The sequence below is a fragment of the Schistocerca serialis genome, chromosome 9 (assembly GCF_023864345.2).
Source record: "Schistocerca serialis cubense isolate TAMUIC-IGC-003099 chromosome 9, iqSchSeri2.2, whole genome shotgun sequence".
Taxonomy (NCBI): domain Eukaryota; kingdom Metazoa; phylum Arthropoda; class Insecta; order Orthoptera; family Acrididae; genus Schistocerca; species Schistocerca serialis.
The window spans coordinates 347360400-347382563 of NC_064646.1; the positions used below are offsets into that span (position 1 = coordinate 347360400).

The 22164-nt window shown below is 43.8% G+C and overlaps 1 protein-coding gene across 1 annotated transcript in view; it reads right to left on the bottom strand.

Annotated features, from left to right (window-relative positions):
• Nucleotides 1-4674: 4674 nt before the first annotated feature.
• LOC126419612 (uncharacterized) overlaps nucleotides 4675-22164 on the bottom strand; it is a 41559-nt gene continuing 24069 nt past the window's right edge. Inside the window, exon 4 of the mRNA XM_050086801.1 lies at nucleotides 4675-5112. Within this exon, the coding sequence (XP_049942758.1) occupies nucleotides 4675-5112 (438 nt within the window). The remainder of the gene's footprint in view (nucleotides 5113-22164) is intronic.

Here is a 22164-nt window from a genome sequence, read left to right on the forward strand (position 1 = left end):
TCTATCCAATTGACGATGGACCGCCAATGGTATTCACAGGAGATGTGCTGCCAACGCCCCTTCTTCTGCACCAGAGCGGGAATATTAGCCTATGACTATGGCCCACCAATGGTAGACATATGAATTTTAACCAATACTATCACTTCTCCAGCACGAACGCCAGAAAACTCCCCCTATATAAGTGGACGCGACACTCGTCTCTGACAGTGGTCTAGCAGTAGTGGACACCAAAAGATCCTGCGGAATATCCTAGCAGAGGGATCGAAACGTCGAACATTTTAGAAAAAACACGACGCGGGCTAATAACCCAGAAGAATTTAACTTCAATGCATATTATTTGGAAGGGATCAACAAATTAGAACAGCGTTAGACTAAGTGTATAAGTCTAAAAGGAGACTATGTCGAAAAATAAAGAAGGATTACCCCAACCACATAAGTAGTTTTTATTTTTGCACGGACTTTTCAAACGCCCCTCGTATTCCTACGCCGCCCGGGGCATTTAAGTGCATACAACATCTCACTCCAGGAAAGCTCGTCTTGAACTTCACTACCGCTGATACCGCAGGCATGCAAATGCTTAACGTCTAATATGTAACAAATTAACTCATTTGTAAAGTAATTAGCAGTATGGAACTGCTTTATTCATGAGAATTCAATTCTTTGAGGAATCGGGAGGTTTGCTTTTTGAGTAGATTACGACAGCATTTCAAATTTTTGAATTCAGTCAATAATTCAATACCGTAAATCAAATTTTTGGTGGCTGTCGAAGCCAACCTATAAATGAAATGATCGTATCGCATTGTTGGCCGGGAGGGCCCCATTTGGGGAAGTTCTGCCGCCGCATTGCAAGTCTTTTTAGGTGAGGCCACATCGGAGACTTGCGAGTCAATGATTTATTTATTTAACCTGATCAGATTTGGGCCATCATGCCCTCTCTTACATCGGACCAGTGTTCCACACATGTAGCATTTCACACATAAGAGTTACATCATGACAATAGTTTAAATAAGAAAATTAGATTATTCTTGTGATAATATGAATAAAGAGTAATGACTAAGACCTAATAAAGTAAATGCTGGCTGTATTTTTACATCCGGTGCTATACATACAAATTATGATAAAATCATTAATAATAACAGTAAAAAATCAAATAATAATGATAAACATGAGAAAAATTGGCACTAGTAATGAAGATTTGTGCTGATGTACGGTGTGTAAAGTAGATGTTTACTAGTATAGCGAGTTTTGGGGAAGGGAGATTTAAGGAGGGGGAAAGAGGGGAGTAATGAGGTGAAGTGCATTCATGTACAGAGGAAGACATTAATGTTGCTTAAGTAGATACGTCATTAACTGTTTTTTGAAGCCGGACATGTTTTTAAGTTCTCTAACATAACGAGGGAGGTTATTCCAGAGTCGGGTTCCCGCTACTGTAAAGGACTTGGAGAAGGTGACTGAGCGATGCAGTGGAACAGAGAGGATTTTATTATGATGGGAACGTGTGTTTCTGTCATGTTGTTCCGACATAAGCGTTAAGGACGAGGAGAGATATGAGGGACAGTGTACATTTATAAGGCAGTAGATGAGACAAAGTCTGCACACAGCCAGGACAATTTTGCATATGCTGGTGAAATGTGATCAAAAAGTCGAACGTCACAGATATATCGGACGCAGGCATTCATAACCAGTTCCAAACGTCGCGAATTTTCCTGAGAGAGGCCTTGTAGGATAATATCGCTGTAGTCAATGATTGGGAGTATGAGCGTTTGTAGTAGTTTCTTTTTCAGATCGAAAGGGAAGAGTTTTTTATATTTTTGTAGGATATGAAGGGATGCTGATGACAAAGGATGACAGCCAAAACAGTTGCAGGATAAAAATTTATTAAAATTCTTGAACAAGGTTTGGGTATATATAAATATACCTTCATCAGAAATAAAAAATTTTAAATTACATCATGCAATGGAGATTAATAAAACAATTGTGCCAAAGGCGTCGTCAATAATTAAGACATCTTCTCCATTTGTACAACATGACTATAGGCACAGGGTCAATGCGAACAGTGCCTGCCCTATAGTGATGTTGTACAAATGGAGAAGATGTCTTAATTACTGACGACGCCTTTGGCACAGTTGTTTTATTAATTTCCATTGCATGATGTAATTTTAGATTTTTTACTTCTGATGAAGGTATATTTATATATACCGAAACCTTGGTCAAGACTTTTAATAAATTTTTATCCTGCAACTATTTTTGTTGTCATCCTTTATCGTGAAGAATTTCAACAGTTGCTGTTTCAGTCATGTTTAAAATCTTGGGATGCTGATGCTTTTTTGCACACTGCAGTTACGTGCTCTGTCCAATTTAGATTTTCATCTATTATTACTCCTAAACTCTTTGCTGAGGGAGAGAAGTTAATATTTGTTCCATTTAGGATAAGAGATGGTACGGATTCCCGATGTTTTGGGCTAATGAGCTTAGAGTGACCAACAAGTACTACTTGGATTTTAGATGGGCTTAGTTTTTTGATAGTGCATCGAGGTCAGTATTGAAATTTTCAATAGCTTTCTTATGACTGCTTGGTTTCGCACTAACAAGGGGAGGCCGCCAATAGTGAAATTCAGATTCGATTCAAACTGCGCATAATAAAAGCTCATGGCCAGAGGTGTAATGTGGCAAAGCACCAAGATGCACTTCTCAGCCGTTGTCGAGAAAAATCGACAGTTAAAAGAAGCCGTTGCGGTGAAATACTCTCTACGATTAATAGTTTTCTACAGCGTCGTGGCAAGGCGGTAAGCGCTCGAGTTCGTATTCCGAAGGTCGCCGGATCGAATCTCGCGCCATGCAATTTTTTTTTATTATTTGTTTTTTTGTAATTCAAATGTATATACACACACACACACACACACACACACACACACACACACACACACACACACACACACACACCCGGCAATCAGTTGCAACAATTATGCATATAATAAGTTGTTGAAAGTCGTTTGTCGTGGAAAAATAAAACTTGAAATAAAACACAATATCACAAATAATATTCAAGTGGATACAATTTATTGATAAGTTCGGTATACACTCGCACATAATTAACAATTAGTGACCAGAATTAGCTGGAGTATCGCACGAACCAGAGTGATAGTTATCATAGAAACATGGAGAGCAGAAAACACCACGACATCGAGCACATCTGATAAACGATGCATTTTTACAAGAACAATTGTTTTCTAAATTATCTGTTCGGAAACGCACGTGATTGACATTCTGAAAAATTGCTCTATCGTTCGCCAGGTTTGATGCATACCACGCGTATCGTATCATATCGGCAAAAATCGGAGAAGACAATTGGTGGTGGACGATGGATTGAATTTATTTCGTGTGTGTGTATATACATTTGAATTACAAAAAAAAAACAAATAATAAAAAAACAAATAATAAAAAGAAGTTGCACGTCGCGAGATTCGATCCGGCGACCTTCGGATTACGAATCCGAGCGCTTACCACTGCGCCACGACGCTGTAGAAAACTAATAAGCGTAGAGAGTATTTCACCGAAACGGCTTCTTTTAACTGTCGATTTTCTCGACAACGGCTGAGAAGTGCATCTTGGTGCTTTGCCTCATTACACCTCTGGCCATGAGCTTTTATTATGCACAGTATGAATCGAATCTGAATTTCACAATTGGCGGCCTCCCCTTGTAAGATACAATTGAAGGTCATCAGCATACACATGATATTTGCAGTAGGTCAGAACCGATGACACATCATTGACATACAGAGAGAGAAGGACAGACAACACCCAGTCCCCTGCCGGGAATCGAACCTGGGATCCCTGCGTGGTAGGCGGTAAGCCGGCCTGGGTGGCCGAGGGGTTCTAGGCGCTCCAGTCTGGAACCAAAAGGCTCTGAGTACTATGGGACTTAACATCTGAGGTCATCAGTCCCCTAGAACTTAGAACTACTTAAACCTAACTAAGCTAAAGACATCACACAGATCCATGCCCGAGGCAGGATTCGAACCTGCGACCGTAGCGGTCGCGTCGTTCCAGACTGCCGGCCGGAGTGGCCGAGCGGTTCTAGGTGCTACAGTCTGGAACCGCAAGACCGCTACGGTCGCAGGTTCGAATCCTGCCTCGGGCATGGATGTGTGTGATGTCTTTAGCTTAGTTAGGTTTAAGTAGTTCTAAGTTCTAGGGGACTGATGACCTCCGATGTTAAGTCCCATAGTGCTCAGAGCCATTTGAACCATTTTTTTGGTAGGCGGTAATGGTACCGCTACCCTGCGGAGGCGGACCTGTAACTGGGGCTAGAAATTTAGTTACATGAATTGCCTTTACAAAATAAAATTACCTTTTTTTAATTAACACATTCATATCCTTCATTTACATTGTCCAATATGGAAAATAAGTATTTATTTAAAAAACACAAAGTAAGCCAGTCAACACAGCTCGACTTCAGTTTGAACTCAGTTTTAGACATTTAGTTACATGAATTGCCTTTAGAAAATTAAGTTACCTATTTTTAATTAACATATTCATATCCCTCATTTACATTGTCCAATATGCAAGATAAGTATTTATTTAAAAAAACACAAAGTAAGCCACTCAACACAGTTGGACTTGAGTTTGTACTCAGGAACGTGCCACGAAGGGCTGGAGAGCGGCAGCGGCACGCTAGACTCCAGTAGTGTCCCTGATCCAGGCCCTGGCGCTGGCGACGTTGCCGTAGACGGCGACCGGGCCGAGGCAACTGGAGTTCCCCCAGGAGACGACCCCCAGCTGCGTGCCGGCGTGCACGAGCGCGCTCCCCGAGTCGCCGTGGCAGACGGCGCGGCTGGGGTGTCCGGCGCACAGCATGCTGGCCGTCACGTGGTGGACTTGGCCCAGGCGCGCCTCGCACTCGGACCGGTCCAGCACCTCGAGGTCGGCGCTCTGCAGCTCCACCGCCGCCCCGCCGTCCTGGGTGGCGCCCCAGCCGGTGGCGGTGACGGGCAGCCCTGCCGGGGGGTCGTAGCCCTCAGCGGGCAGGACCACGGGCTGCACTGTGGGGCCCAGCGGGAAGGGCTCAGCAACCTGCACAACGTAAGCGTCGCACACATTTAAATCTGGTTGCTGAAAATGAGGGTCAGATTTGCGTGTACTTTCGTGTTTAACCTACCAACTCAGATACCGTAACTCTCCCAGCCTTATGTACACAATGATCAAAATCTAGGTATGCAATATACACCATTGTGACCGATTGATGTACCGTTTACTATTTGAAGTGAATACAATAGCTGGGCACAGCTGTTTCCCGACTGAATCAAGTCTCACCAACTGCGACATGGTCGCGTATACAACCAGTGATCCAATACTGTCAAATGTTTTTTTTTTTTTTATTTCAGTCTTTGATCACAATATGAATTCTTTAGACGATGACCGGTTTCAGTCCGTAAAGACCATCCTCAGATCTTTTATACACCATGTCCTAAAGTGATTGGGCCATAATGGCAATACTTATATGTTTTGACGATGCCATGATGGCCTAATCACTTCAGGTGTAAAAAAGATCTGAGGATGGTCATTACGGACTGAAAACGGTCATCGTCGAAAGAATTCATATTTTGATCAAAGACTGAAATAAAAAACATTTGAATCAAGTCTGATAATGACAAAAAAACGTAAGTGCTCATATGCTGTATGAAGGACAAGGTACGCGGCGTGTTTATTAAGTAAGTACCGTTTTGAAATCAAAAAAAGACGTTCTAAGATATCTCAATAATTTTTACATGAAAGCCTGTACCTTAATCTACGCACTGACGCCATTACAGTCTGATTCTTCCTTGTTTACGTTGTGTGCTGAGTGTTTAAGATGCCTCCGATAGTCGTGAGTCCCGCCGACTGCGAAGTACGGGCTGTTATAAGATTTCTTAGTGCTAAAGGCCCATAAAAGCGATCGCTATTCATCGTGAGATCTGTACAGTTTACGGAGAAAACATTATCAGTGATGGAATGCTACAAAAGTGGGTGAGAGCATTTAAAGATGGCCGCACAAATGTGCATGATGAACAACGGAGTGGGCGTCCTTCGGTCGTTAATCTACATCTACATTTATACTCCGCAAGCCACCCCACGGTGTGTCGCAGAGGGCACTTTACGTGCCACTGTCATTACCTCCCTTTCCTGTTCCACTCACGTATGGTTCACGGGAAGAACGACTGCCGGAAAGCCTCCGTGCGCGCTCGAAACTATAGAGACTGAAGCAGAAATATTCCACGATGTCCTACAACAAATTCCGCATGGTTTCAACCGAAATTGGCCGAGAAAAAGACGTGTTGCATTACTTATTGACCGCCCCTCGTAGATGGTATACCAATCGTGTAGCATTTTCTCCTTGTTAAGACTCCCAATGGCCTGCCTGAAGTCCACGTAGAGGTTATGAAGCTCAGTTTTACTATCTCATTTCCGTTCATGTACTTGCCTCAGACAAATATGATCTGTTGTTGACCAATAATTCCTGCATCCACACAGTTGTTCTCCCAATAAGTCTTCTGCATATGGAGCTGGCTTGTACGTAATGCTAGACAATTCCTTACACTGTACATTCAGTACAGGGTACTTCGGCAGTAATTAGAACGTCAAGTCTTGACCCTTTTCAAATTCTCACTTGATACCTTATCCGTAGTTGCGTGGCTTCGCTCCCTTCTCCCCATTTTTTTAGGCAGTACCTACAATACTTACTATAAGCTGGATTCTTCTGTCTTTGGATGTACAATATCTACATCTACATTTATACTCCGCAAGCCACCCAACGGTGTGTGGCGGAGGGCACTCTACGTGCCACTGTTGTTACCTCCCTTTCCTGTTCCACTCCCGTATGGTTCGCGGGAAGAACAACTGCCGCAAAGCCTCCGTGCGCGCTCGAATCTTTCTAATTCGTGATCTCCTCGGGACCTATAAGTAGGGGGAAGCAATATGATACCTCATCCAGAAACGCACCCTCTCGAAACATGAACAGCAAAATACACCGCGATGCAGAGCGTCTCTCTTGCAGAGTCTGCCACTTGCGTTTGCTAAACATCTCCGTAACGTTATCACGCTTACCAAATAACCCTGTGACGAAACGCGCCGTTCTTCTTGTTGTGACTTGGCAAGACAGCCAAGTCACTATGAGAGGAAGCCGAAAGGCACGCGCTTAAGGTCACGCAGGCTCGCGCGAGGTCTGGAACAGTTAAGGGAACTAATAGTAGCAAATAAAGTACGTAGTTGATGTAATACTTAACTTTAATCCATAAGTGGTGTACATCGGTCTGACGGTACAGGCATCACAAGTTAAATATCTATTGATAATGGCGCCTTGCTAGGTCGTAGCAAATGACGTAGCTGAAGGCTATGCTAACTATCGTCTCGGCAAATGAGAGCGTATTTGTCAGTGAACCTTTCCTAGCAAAGTCGGCTGTACAACTGGGGCGAGTGCTAGTAAGTCTCTCTACACCTGCCGTGTGGTGGCGCTCGGTCTGCAATCACTGACAGTGGCGACACGCGGGTCCGACGTATACTACCGGACCGCGGCCGATTTAAAGGCTACCACCTAGCAAGTGTGGTGTCTGGCGGTGACATCACACTTCTTGGGTCTTCTCTATCTCCTCTGTCAGCCCGACCTGGTACGGATCCCACACTGATGAGCAATACTCAAGTATAGGTCGAACGAATGTTTTTAAGCCACCTCCTTTGTTGATGGACTACATTTTCTCTCTCCCTACGAATCTCAACCTGCACCCGCCTTAACAACAATTGATTTTATATGATCATTCCACTTCAAATCGTTCCGTACGCATACTCCCAGATATTTTACAGAAGTAACTGCTACCAGTGTTTGTTCCGCTATCATATAATCATACAATAAAGGATCCTTCTCTCTATGTATTCGCAATACATTACATTTGTCTGTGTTAAGGGTGAGTTGCCACTCCCTGCACCAAGTGCCTATCCGCTGCAGATCTTGCTGCATTTCGCTGCAATTTTCTAATGCTGCAACTTCTCTGTATACTACAGCATCATCCGCGAAAAGCCGCATGGAACTTCCGACACTATCTACTAGGTCATATATTGTGAAAAGCAATGGTCCCATAACACTCCCCTGTGGTACGCCACAGGTTACTTTAACGTCTGTAGACGTCTCTCCATTGAGAATAACATGCTGTGTTCTGTTTGCTAAAAACTCTTCAATCGAGCCACACAGCTTGTCTGATATTCCGCAGGCTCTTACTTTGTTTATAAGGCGACAGTGCGGAACTGTATCGAACGCCTTCCGGAAGTCAAGGAAAATGGCATCTACCTGGGAGTCTGTATCTAATATTTTCTGGGTCTCATGAACAAATAAAGCGAGTTGGGTCTCACATGATCGCTGTTTCCGGAATCCATGTTGATTCCTACAGAGTAGATTCTGGGCTTCCACAAATGACATGATACGCGAGCAAAAAACATGTTCTAAAACTCTACAACAGAGATACAGGCCTATAGTTTTGAGCATCTGCTCGACGACCCTTCTTGAAAACTGGGACTACCTGTGCTCTTTTCCAATCATTTGGAACCTTCCGTTTACGTTGTGTACAGAGTGTTTAAGATGCCTCCGATAATCGTGAGTTCCGCCGACTGTGAAAAATGTTCAAATGTATGTGAAATCTTATGGGACTTAACTGCTAAGGTCATCAGTCCCTAAGCTTACACACTACTTAACCTAAATTATCCTGAGGACAAACACACACACCCATGCCCGAGGGAGAACTCGAACCTCCGCCGGGACCAGCCGCACAGTCCATGACTGCAGCGCCTCAGACCGCTCGGCTAATCCCGCGACGCCCGACTGTGAAGTACGGGCTATTACAAGATTCCTTAGTGCTAAAGGCCTATAAAACCGATCGATATTCGTCGTGCGATCTGTGCAGTTTATGGAGAAAACATTATGATTGACAGAATGGTAAGAAAGTGGGTAAGAGCATTTAAAGATGCCCACACAAATGTGCATGATGAACAACGGAGTGGGCGTCCTTCGGTCGTTAATGAAAGTTTAGTGCAGGAATGGGACAATAAGGTGAGAGAAGACAGGCGCTTTACGATTTCCTCCTTGCGGGATGACTTTCCTAATGTTTCTCGTTGGGTTTTGTATGGCATTGTGACCGAGCACTTGAATTACCGAAAATTGTGCGCACGTTGGGTACCGAAAATGATGACGGATGTGCACAAAACGAAACGTTTAGACAGTGCATTGACTTTCCTTGACCGGTACCACAACGACGGTGATGATTTCTTAAGCCAAATTGTTACGGGCTATGAAACATAGGTGGCCTACGTCACACCAGAACCAAAGCAACAGTCCATGGAAGTCGAGTAAGGGCACCGTTTTGCTGCAAGACAATGCCCGCCCACATTTGGCAAATCAGTCCAAAGATCTCATCACATCTTTCCGATGGGAAACTCTAGATCATCCTACGTACAGCCCCGATCTTGCTCCCAGTGACTACCATCTGTTCCTAAACTTGACGAAACACCTGGGCGGTCAGCGTCTTCAAGACGATGACGAGGTCAAAACAGTGGTGATGTAGTGGTCAACAAGTCAGGCGACAGACTTCTGTGAGGAGGGTATTCAAAAACTGGTACAACGTTATGACAAGTGTCTCAATATTGACGGAAATTATGTAGAAAAGTAGATTAAGGTACAGGCTTTCATGTAAAAATAAAATTATTGAGATATCTTGGCACGTCTTTTTTTAATTTCAAAACGGTACTTACTTAAAAAACACGCCTCGTACTTTGTCCTTCACACAGCATATGAGCACTTATGGTTTGTTTTTTTGTCATTATCAGGCTTGATTAAGTCGGGAAACAGCTGTGCCCAGCTATTGTATAGTAAACACTACATCAATCCGTCACATTGGTGTATATTGCATATCTAGATTTTGATCACTGTGTGGGCATCTTCAGTGCTAAAAAACACGTGAAGAACAATTTACAATAAGGTAATATGCATGCCAGTATATTTCCAGAAGGTGGTGCCCCACATCTCTTATATGTTTGAAAAATGTCGTATTACCGCTTTTAACTGCTGAGAAAATACTTCATTTACACAACCAGTTTCAGTCAAAAAAATAGTTCAAATGGCTCTGAGCACTATGGGACTCATTAACTTGAGCCACCATCTTACTCTGTTACTCGCTCCTGTGAACGGGAACGCGTTATGCAGATTTTGGTGCCTCTCGCGTCCATCTAGAAAAGATAACCTGAAGATGCCTAAATAAGGCAGAACGCGTGGTTGAAAAATAAAAAGAAAATTGCAACCAAGACTGTTTTTTAACAAATACTGTTAACCACTGGTTTGCTGTATGCCACATATGGATTGGAAGAATTACTATGGGACTTAACATCTGAGGTCATCAGTCCTCTACACTTAGAACTACTTCAACCTAACCAACCTAAGTACATCACACACATCATGCCCGAGGCAGGATTCGAACCTGCGACCGGACTGAAGCGCATAGAACCGCTCGCCCACAGCGGCCGGCTCCAGTTTCAGTCGTCTGATCGACATAAAATGATACGTGACAAACATTACAGGCTTAAACCGTCACTAATCTGTTAACTGATGTAAATGCTAACACCAACACACACATAACGGAATATCACATACTCACATGACAGTATTCACGGTATCATGTCAGGCGAAATATCAAATCATTATCGTTAGTTGATAAAACTGTGAATAACACTCTGGAAACTAAAGTACACCATAACACAGTGAAGTGACTCTTTAAAAAAAGCGCATACCATAAAGACGTAAATGGTTAACATTTGCACAGTTACCTATCATCATGCTTTAATATGCAGGGTGAATCAGGAAGATATACAAATATTTTAATATGTCATTCTACAAGTAAAACTAAAGAAAAAAGCTCATATAAACATAGGTCCGAAAATTTTTAGTTACGGAGTTACGGCTAATGAAAGATTTTGCCTGAAATTTAGCAACTTCGCTGTACGGGATTAAAGTAAAGCACAATTGCCGTAGTCTTACTTGCAGAATAACATATTAAAATATTTGCATATCTTCGTGAATCACTTTGTATATTATGTCGTCATAATACATATTATGGCATGATGGTATGTACTTTTTGTAATGAGCTATGCTAGGGAATGTACAAATTCGCGCTAAAACTGTAGTCGGCGTTAACGCTGTCAACAGATTCGTACTAAGCAGAGGCAAATGAACAGCTGATCATTGTTTAATGGTAGAGCCAATGATGATGATGGAGGTCTACGCACATTGATAATGACTAGAATCTCACGATTGCTAAGCTGTGTGTCGTCTGCGACGATAAATACATGTGACAGTCATAACAGATGTTCCATATGTTGCATCTAATAGCAATTTGCGCGTGTAACAGTCACAGATGCGGTGACAGAAAACAAAGTGCGTAGGAATAATGGTTTACATGTACTCGTAGGCACTAGTGTGAAACGAGGTATAGTCACATTCATGTGTGTACTGCCTCACTGCGCAGTAGCTTTTATGGGACACGTCGTACAGATACATACAATGCGAAATGTCTACATATATTATACTATAACAGAAATAACGCTGCAGTGGTAACACCGGTTTCCGTAAGATCACCGAAGGTCTGCGCTGTTGGGCTGGGCTAGCACTTGAATGGGTGACCATCCGGTCTGCCGAAAGCTGTTGGCTAGCGGGGTGCTCTCAGCGCTTGTGAGGCAAACTGGGGTGCTACTTGATTGAGAATTAGTGGCCCCGGTCTCGTAAACTGACATAGGGCAGGGAGAGCGGTGTGCTGACCACATGCCCCTCCATATCCGCATCAAGTGACGCCAGTGAGCTCAGGATGACGCGGCGGTCGGTCGGTAACGTTGGGCCTTCCAAAGCCTGGTCGGACGGAGGATAAGTAATATACTCAGTTTCATGGACAAATAGTTATATCAGCACCTCACATAAACACACTAAAGCGGCAGTTGCGTGCAATCTACGACCACATGAAGGTTGTAACAGATACGGAGACGTAAGTTGGCTGAAATCATGTTCCATGAAGTGATCAGCTAATTAAACTCACTAATTGTTCATATTATGACATATAAAAGCTCTTATGTAGACGGACATGACAACTGTTGGACATAATAAGCTTCTAAGCCCAACTATGTTTAACTTGTGAGGTTACTTGGCGTTACAGATACAGCAATTACTTTTATAGATGTAAAAAAAATAGCTGGATAATGTGTACAAGTCAGTCTCATTCTGCCAACGCCCTTGTCAAAGAGGGAGGAGGAGCGAACAGAGGTTAAGGACACTCTCTTGTCCTTTGTATGAGGAAACTGCCCCTAAATGCGGAAGAATCAGCAATGATCAACGGCATGAGGATGCAGAAGGCAACGGAAACCACTGCATTAAAGACATATAACATGTATCCACAGGAAACATGGCCTGTAACTGAAGAAGTGTCAAGATGATTTCTCCATTGGCAAAAGATTCCGAAATAGTCCGCCATTCGGATCTCTTGGAGGGGACTGCCAATGGGAAGGTTACCATGAGAAAAAGATTAATTAATCAACGAAGGACAACGTTCTACGAGTCGGGGAGTGGAATGTCAGACGTTTGAATGTGGTAGGGAAGCTAGAAAATGTAAAAAGGGAAATGAAAAGGCTCAATCTAGATATAGCAGGTGTCAGTGAAGTGAAATGGAAAGAAGTCAAGAATTTCTGGTCAGATGAGTGTAGAGTTATATCAACAGCAGCAGAATATGGTATAACGGGAGTAGGATTCCTTATGAATAGAAAGGTAAAACAAAGTGTGTGTTACAGTGAACAGTTCAGTGACAGAGTTGTTCTTATCAGAATCGATAGAAAACCAACACCGACAATGATAGGTCAGGTATACGTGCCGACAGCGTAAGCTGAAGATGAAGAGATAGATGAGATACATGAGGATATTGAAAGGATAATACAGTACATAAAGGGAGATGAAAATCTGATAGTCACGGGGGACCGGAACGCAGCTGTAGAGGAAGAAGAAAAGGTTACAGGAAAATATGGCCTTGGGACAAGGAATGAGAGGAGAAAGACTGGTTGAGTTCTGTAATAAATTTCAGCTGGTAATAGCGAATACTTTATTCAAGAATCTCTAGACCAGGTGATAAAAATCATATATTGGATTGTAAGGCGTACCCACGAGCAGATATAGACTCAGATCACAATATAGTAGTGATGACGAGGATGCTGAGATTAGTAACGAAGAATCAATATGCAAAGAAGTGAGATACGGAAGTACTAAGGGATGACGAGGCGTACTTCAAGTTCTCCAAAGCTATAGATACGGCGAATAGGAATAGCTCAGTTGGCAGTAGAGTTGAAGAGGAATGAACATCTCTAAAAAGGGCAATCACAGAGGTTGGAACGAAAAACATAGGGTAGAAAGAACGTAACTGCAAAGAAACCAAAGGTAATAGAAGAAAAACTTTAGTTGATCAATGAATGAAGGAAACACAAAAATGTTCAAGGAAATTCAAGAATACAGAAGCACAAGTGCCTGAGGAATGAAATAAATAGAAAGTGCAGGGAAGCTAAGACGAAACGGCTGCTTGAAAAATGTGAAGAAATCGAAAAAGACAAGAGTGTCGGAAGGACAATAGGAAAGTCAAAGCATATAGGAAAGTCAAAACTTCAGTGATATTAAAAGCAAGAGTGTCAGCAGAAAAAATTCAATGGGAATCCCACTGCTGAATGCAGAGAAGAGATGCGATAGTTGGAAAGGGTAAATTGAAGGCCTCAATGAGGGTAAGATTTGTCTGATGTGATACAAGAAGAAACAGAAGTCGATTTAGAAGTGATAGGAGACCCAGTACCAGAATCAGAATTTAAGAGAGCTTTGGAGCACTTAAGCTCAAATAAGGCAGAAGGGAGAGATAACATTCCATCAGAATTTCTAAAATCATTGGGGTAAGTGGCAACAAAACGACTCTTCACGTTGATGTGTAGAATGTATGAGTCTGGCGACATACCATCTGACTTTCGGAAAACTATCATCCATACAATTTCGAAGACTGCAAGAGCTGACAAGTGCGAGAATGATCGCACAACAGCTTAAGAGCTCATACATCCAAGTTGCTAAAAAGGTTAATATACAGAATAATGGAAAATAAAATTGAGGATGTGCTAGATGACGATCAGTTTGGCTTTAGAAAAGGTAAAGATACCCGAGAGGCAATTCTAAATTTGGGGCTCATAATGGAAGCAAGATTAAAGAAAAATCAAGACACTGTCATTGGATTTGTCGACCTGGAAAAAGCTTTCGACAATACAAAATGTTGCAAGATGTTCGAAACTCTGAGAGAAAAAGAGGTAAGCTATAGGGAGAGACAGGTAATATACAATATGTACAAGAGCCAAGAGGGAACAATAAGAATGGACGACTGATTACAAGGAGCGTTTGAAAAGTCCGTGCAGAAATAAAAACTACTTACGTGTTTGGGGTAAACCTTTTTTATTTTTCGACATAGTCTCCTTTTAGACTTATACACTTCGTCCAACGCTGTTCTAATTTGTTGATCCCTTCCGAATAATAGGAATTGTCAAAGTCTGCAAAATAGCTATTAGTTGCTGCAATCACCTCCTCGTTTGAATAAAATCTTTGTCCCGCCAGCCATTTCTTCAAATTGGGAAACAAATAGTAGTCCGAGGGAGCCAAGTCTGGAGAATAGGGTGGATGTGAAACGAGTTGGAATCCTATTTTGCGACCACAACTGCTGAGGTGTGTGCTGGTGAATTGTCGGGATGGAAAAGGACTTTTTTGCGGTCCAATCGCCGGCGTTCTCTTGCATCTCGGTTTTCAAACGGTCCAATAACGAGGAATAATATGCACTTGTAATAGTTTTACCCTTTCCCAGACAGTCGATGAGGATTATCCCTTGCGAATCCCAAAAGACAGTCGCCATAACCTTTCCGGCCGAAGGAATTGTCTCCGACGTTTTTGGTGCTGATTCTCCCTTGGTAACACATTGTTTAGTTTGTTGCTTCGTCTCAGTAGTATAGTTATGTAGCCATGTTTCATCCACAGTGACGAAACGACGCTTAATGTGCTGCGGATTCTTCCTGAACAGCTGCAAACCATCCTTGCAACACTTAACGCGGTTCCGTTTTTGGTCAAGAGTGAGCAATCGCGGAACCCATCTTGCGGATAGCTTTCTCGTGTCCAAATGTTTATGCAAAATATTATATACCCGTTCATTCGCGATGCCCACAGCACTAGCAATCTCACGCACTTCAACTCGTCTGTCATCCATCACCATATCATGGATTTCATTAATGATTTCTGGAGTCTTAACCTCCACAGGGCGTCCAGAACGTTCAGCATCAGTTGTGCCCATATTGCACACTTCGAAAATTTTGAAACCACTTATAAACTCTTTTAATTGAATGTGCAGAGTCTCCGGAATATTTATCACGCTTCTCTTTAGTCGCTTGAGGCGTTTTGCCTTTCATAAAGTAATGTTCAATCGTCACACGAAATCCTTTTTCGTCCATTTTTTGACATTCACTCGACTTCCTCGATTCACACGAATTCCTAACACCAAGAAATAGACCAATATGGCTGAAACTTGGTGTGCGTTCTTTCCAAAGACGCTACTAACTAAACATGACCTCGATACGCGCCAGTGGTGTAAGTACAATTATCTACAGCGATCTCCTTACACGTATGATGCATTGACAACATGTATTAACTTTATTTTTCCTTCACAATTCGTACGTTTTAACATTTTGTTTGTTTTTTATCCTTTTTAAAAACTTATACAGTATATATAAAACAAACGAGGTGGTTTCAACTAAAAGCAGTGAATAATGTTTTGCAGTTGTACATGGTGGTAACTGCGTAAAGTAGCCAGTGGCTAAAATACAAAGCATCTCGTTCATATACTTTATTAACTTAGGTATTATTTTTATGATCAACCGCAGGAGCCTCGTGATATAATACCTAGACACCAAAATAGTCTCTCGAGAGTAGATTGCCGGACTGGCCATGGAAGAGACCTTCAAAAGTATGTATGGTAATGAAATTCTACAGGATGAAGTTAATGATAACGGTCTGACAGTTGCCTACTTTGCTTCATTGAACAACGTCTGCCTTGAGCAGAGGACGTCGTCAAGGAGGCTCAGAAGAAGCGCACTGCTGTTCGCGGAAGCGCGTGCGACAAGATCCTGCCATATGTTTTGGCGACGAATGCGGTTTCCTCCTTAAAGGCAGCTGCCGCTAAGCCACCGCAAGTGCCTGGAATACAATGAGTGTGCGTGCCGAATTCGCCTCTCTGTACACAGGTCCACGACACGGCTGCACGCGGCCACCGTGAGAATATTCATTGTCTGACCCGCCACCGTCTGTAGGCGTGAAGGGCTCGACCAATGAGTCACACATGGTTAGCACCTAGCAGCCAGTACCAATCTGCTACATATTGTATGGATATTGTATGGATATGGTGTCTGTTCTTTCGAAGCATATCCAAGTATAGAGTTCTGGCAACACAAGCCATGACCCTCACATATATTCCCCGAACTCTTACGGGACTTGGTAATAATTTCTTCCACGAGTAATGAGTGTGTTGGTGTGGGACACTACGAATGTACAGTGTGGACATACAAGGTGAGAATGTGGGTCTCGCGGGAGGCGTGAGCGAGATAGTCCCTGCAGTCGCGCTATCCTCTGTGCCCTCGGTGGCTCAGGTGGATAGAGCGTCTGCTATGTAAGCAGGATTCGGGGTTCGAGTCCCGGTCGGGGCACACATTTTCACCTTTCCCCGTTGATATATATCAACGCCCGTTAGCAGCTGAAGGTATTAATATAATTCTAATTCCTACATTTTAATCCTGTAACCGCAGGTGATTTTCCGATTTTTACAACCAAAATCGTGGGACATTTCCATTCGATAATTAGAATAGTTGAAATGACAGAATTATGGAAATGTAACAAGAAAACAAAAAATTTACTTTATTGTTGAATTTCAATTTACATTTAACGTAAATAACGCAGGAAATGTGAAAATAGCTTCAACGTTATAAAAGCAGAATAAACTTATTGACAAAATTTCTGAGGGTTGTCTATCGTAAGGCAGTGCTCCACACGCAAGCTCGGAAATATGGATAAAAAACTGCTGCCAGAAGAAGGTGTCTGTGTAAGAATGTGAGTTATATTGGAAGACCCAAAAAAACGCGATTCCCGATGTTCCAGCGGCGAAAAGAGCAGCCTTCGATGTTCCAGATCAACACAAAATGATTTGACAGGAAAATAGCAGCACACGATGTTGCGGAGCAACAGAAAAGTATTCGACGGGAAAATCGCGACTTCCGACTTACAAAACTGAACTAAAGCTGCATCCGACGCGATTGTCGCTGTCCCTGCAAAGAACTGAACACATATGTCCGCGTCGCCCGCAGCTGGAGGCTCAGGATGCATTCAGTAAGACGAGAATAGGAAATTTCGGCGTGCATCCTCTACACTCACTTAAATAAAGGAAAATTCTTGCTGTCACTGTAACAGTGGCTGGGTGGCGTACCCTACATTTACAGTTTTTTAAAATGTCGACAGTTAGAGGGGAAGAATTTTGGCCACTTGTGACGCAGAAGCCGTTTGGGGCACTCGTGGTCCAGGAGACAGCAGGAGCAGCCTTTTTCTGCCGCCACTCAGCCGACTCTATCCGGTGCTGACTGGCGCCTTCTGGTGCATGTTTGTTGATTTTTGAGTAATTGTTGCGTTTTGCGTCAGCGCTATCCACTTTCTGGGCAGCTGATAGTTTGCAGGACTTGCTACTCAGCTTGAGTTACCCGATTTATTGTATTACTTTGTGGGTCTCGGATTCGTTAACTTTGAATTTGCGAGCCGTCCAGAGTAGGAAAGCTTATAGCGTTTCCCAAGCAGTCTACCACGTAGATGAGCGTCATATCACTGGTAGTGGAACATTCATGATTAAACTGAGCTTTAAAGAGCTTTATGATTAATTATTCTAGACAACTTCGCGATTGTTAAGTTGGAGTTATTTCTCAGTCAACGTCACGAGAGACTATGTTCATTAATAGTAACGGAAAAAAATCGCAACACCGAGAAGGAATTTTGCGACATAAATAAAAGTTGGTAGACGTGTTTCTACACCTGATGTCTACTAAAATTTCGCGCCAATCGCATAATAGTACGCTAATAGCGCCCTAAATAACGAAAACTGTGAGGTCATCCACATGAGTGCTAAAAGGAACTCGTTAAACTTCCGTTACACGATGACCAAAGACTGCGTTATATTGGCAGGACTCTTATAAAATGTAACAGACCTACTAAGCAGACTGCCTACACTATGCTTGTCCGTCCTCTTTTAGAATACTGCTCCGCGATGTGGGATCCTTACCAGATAGGACTGACGCAGTAGATCGAAAAAGTTCAAAGAAAGGCAGCACGTTTTGGATTATCGCGAAATATGGGAGAGAGTGTCACAGAAATGATTCAGGATTTGGGCTGAAAATCATTAAAAGAAAGGCGGTTTTCGTTGCGACGGAATCTTCTCACGAAATTCCAATCACCAACTTTCTCCTCCCAGTGCGAAAACATTTTGTTGACACCCACCTACATAGGGAGGAACGATCACCACGATAAAATAAGGGAAATCAGAGCTCGTACGAAAAGATGTAGGCGTTCATCCTTTCCGCACGCTATACGAGATTGGAACAATAGAGAATTGTGAAGGTGGTTCGATGAACCCTCTGCCAGGAACTTAAATGTGATTTGCAGAGTATCTATGTAGATGTAAATGTAGATATGAGGACGCAAATCAGGTTTGCTTTAAATAAACGCTGTAATGATTCCCTTTGATACCGGATGCGGTGAGACGATGTTAGTCAAGAATGCCTTTAACGCGACAAAAATAACATTATCAACACCTCACTGAGCTTCAACGGGGTCGTGTAATAGGGCTACAAGAAGCTGGATGATCCTTCTGCGACATTACAGAAAAACGTGAAAGGAATGTAGGAAATGTGCATCATTGCTGGCAGTGCTAGTCCCGAGAATGCACGGTCGCAAGAACATCGGGCTCCGAACGATGACGTGGCACTACCGAGTGGGAAGCCCGCCCGGTTAGCCGAGCCGTGTAACGCACGGCTTTCCGGATTGGGAAGGAGCGCCTGGACCCGGCACGAATCCGCCCGGCGGACTTGGGTCGAGGTCCGGTGAGCCGGCTTATATGTGGATGGTTTTTAGGCGGTTTTCCATCTGCCTCGGCGAATGCGGGCTGGTTTCCCTTGTTCCGCCTCAGCTACACTTTGTCGGCGATTGCTGCGCAAACGAGTTATCCAAGTACGCGTACATTACCATTACTCTACCACGCAAACATAGGGGTTACACTCGTCTGGTGTGAGACGTTTCCTGGGGGGGGTCCACCGGGGGCCGAACCGCACAATAACCCTGAAAGAGTGGTTCAGTGTGGGGCGGCGGAGGGGTGAAGTGGACTGTGGACTGCGGTAATCGTCCAGGAGTTGTGGACAGCGCCTCTCCGTCGTTTCTAGACCCACGTTTACCATACAATATAATACAATACCGAGAGGGAAGACCATCGTGTTCGGCGTGTGGCTCTGGCGTATCGTACTGCATTTGCAGCAGCAACATGAACAGCAGTTGCCATCATAGTGGCACAGTGCACTGTTACAAATTGGTTACTTCAAGAACTGCTCCGAGCCAGACGCCCTGCAACGAGCATTCCACAGACTACAAGCCACCACCATTTGCGACTTCAGTGGTGTCAAGCGAGAGCTCATTGGAGGGCAGGGTGGAGGTCTGTTTTTTTTTTTACTGATGAAAGCTGTTTCTGCCTCGTTGCCAGAGATGGCCGTGTGTTGGTTAGAAGTCGGCCAGTTGAGACCTGCAAACAACCTGTCTGCGTGCTAGACACATGTGACCTATATCTAGTCTGTGGAATGCTCGTTGCAGGGCGTCTGGCTCGGAGCAGTTCTTGAAGTAACCAATTTGTAACAGTGCACTGTGCCACTATGATGGCAACTGCTGTTCATGTTGCTGCTGCAAATGCAGTACGATACGCCAGAGCCACACGCCGAACACTATGGTCTTCCCTCTCGGTATTGTATTATATTGTATGGTAAACGTGGGATGCAATTTCGTATGACTGCAGGAGCACTCTTGTGGTTATTCCAAGCATCCTGACTACAAATCTGTAGTCATTCTGGGGATTCGACTTGTGTTGCCATTCATGAACAGCATTCCAGGGGGGTGTTTTCCAACAGGATAATACTCGCCCACATACCGCTGTTGTAATGCAGCATACACTACAGAGATTCGACACATTGCCTCGCTTTAATCGATCAACAGATCTGTTTCCAGTCGAGCATATACGGGACATCGTCAGAAGCCAACTCCAGCGTCATCCACAAACAGCAGCCGCGCGGGGTGGGGACTCGTGGTTTGAGGCGCCATGTCACGGATTGCGCAGCCCCTCCCGCCAAAGGTTCGAGTCCTCGAGTGTGTGTGTGTGTTGTTCTTAGCATTAATTAGTTTAAGTAGTGCGTAACTCTATGGGTCCATGACGTCAGCAGTTTGATCCATTAGGAATTCACCGAGCGAGGTGGCGCAGTGGTTAGACACTGGACTCGCATTCGGGAGGACGACGGTTCAATCCCGCGTCCGGCCATCCTGATTTAGGTTTTCCGTGATTTCCCTAAATCGCTCGAGGCACATGCCGGAATGGTTCCTTTCAAAGGGCACGGCCGATTTCCTTCCCCGTCCTTCCCTAATCCGATGAGACCTATGACCTCGCTGTCTGGTCTCCTTACCCCAAAACCAACCAACCATTAGGAATTCACATCCATTTGCATTTGCGTAAACAGCATTAAACGTCCCTGTATTCACCGACCAAGTGCAACAAGCATGGAACTCCCTCCCGCAAACTGAAGCCGACAGCGGTGGCCGAGCGGTTCTGGGTGTTTCAGTCCGGAACTACGCGACTGCTACGGTCGCGGGTTCAATTCCTGCCTCGGGCATGGATGTGTGTGAGGTCCCTAGGTTAGTTAGGTTTAAGTAGTTCTAAGTCCTAGGGGACAGATGACCTCAGATGTTGAGTCTCATAGTGCTCAGAGCCATTTGAACCGCGCACCTGCACAGCACAATGCATGCACATTTATACGCTTGCATTCAACTTTCTGGCGGTGACACCGGTTATTAATGTACGAGCATTTCGCATTTGCAATGGTTTATCTCGCGCTCAGTATTATGTCAGTGCTAATCACTGAAATATGTTACCTAGACACATGTATTACCGAAATTTGATTACTCTACATTTATTGTATTTTGGTGTTGCGATTTCTTTTGTCAGTGTAGTTGCGGTATTTTTTCTGTCATTTTCATGTAGTATACATCTACATCTACATTTATACTCCGCAAGCCACCCAGCGGTGTGTGGCGGAGGGCACTTTACGTGCCACTGTCATTACCTCCCTTTCCTGTTCCAGTCGCGTATGGTTCGCGGGAAGAACGACTGCCGGAAAGCCTCCGTGCGCGCTCGAATCTCTCTAATTTTACATTCGTGATCTCCTCTGGAAAAGGTGGGGGGAAGCAATATAGTCGATACCTCATCCAGAAACGCACCCTCTCGAAACCTGGACAGCAAGCTACACCGCGATGCAGAGCGCCTCTCTTGCAGAGTCTGCCACTCGAGTTTGCTAAACATCTCCGTAACGCCATCACGCTTACCAAATAACCCTGTGACGAAACGCGCCGCTCTTCTTTGGATTTTCTCTATCTCCTCTGTCAACCCGACCTGGTACGGATCCCACACTGATGAGCAATACTCTAGTAGAGCTCGAACGAGTGTTTTGTAAGCCACCTCCTGTGTTGATGGACTACATTTTCTAAGGACTCTCCCAATGAATCTCAACCTGGCACCCGCCTTACCAACAATTAATTTTTATATGATCATTCCACTTCAAATCGTTCCGCACGCATACTCCCAGATATTTTACTGAAGTAACTGCTACCAGTGTTTGTTCCGCTAGCAGATTTAAAGTAACAAAAAAAGGACTTACTAATTTCAGACTTGATTTGAATCTCAGAACTAAATGCCTGTCCTACAATTGATTGTAGTTCTG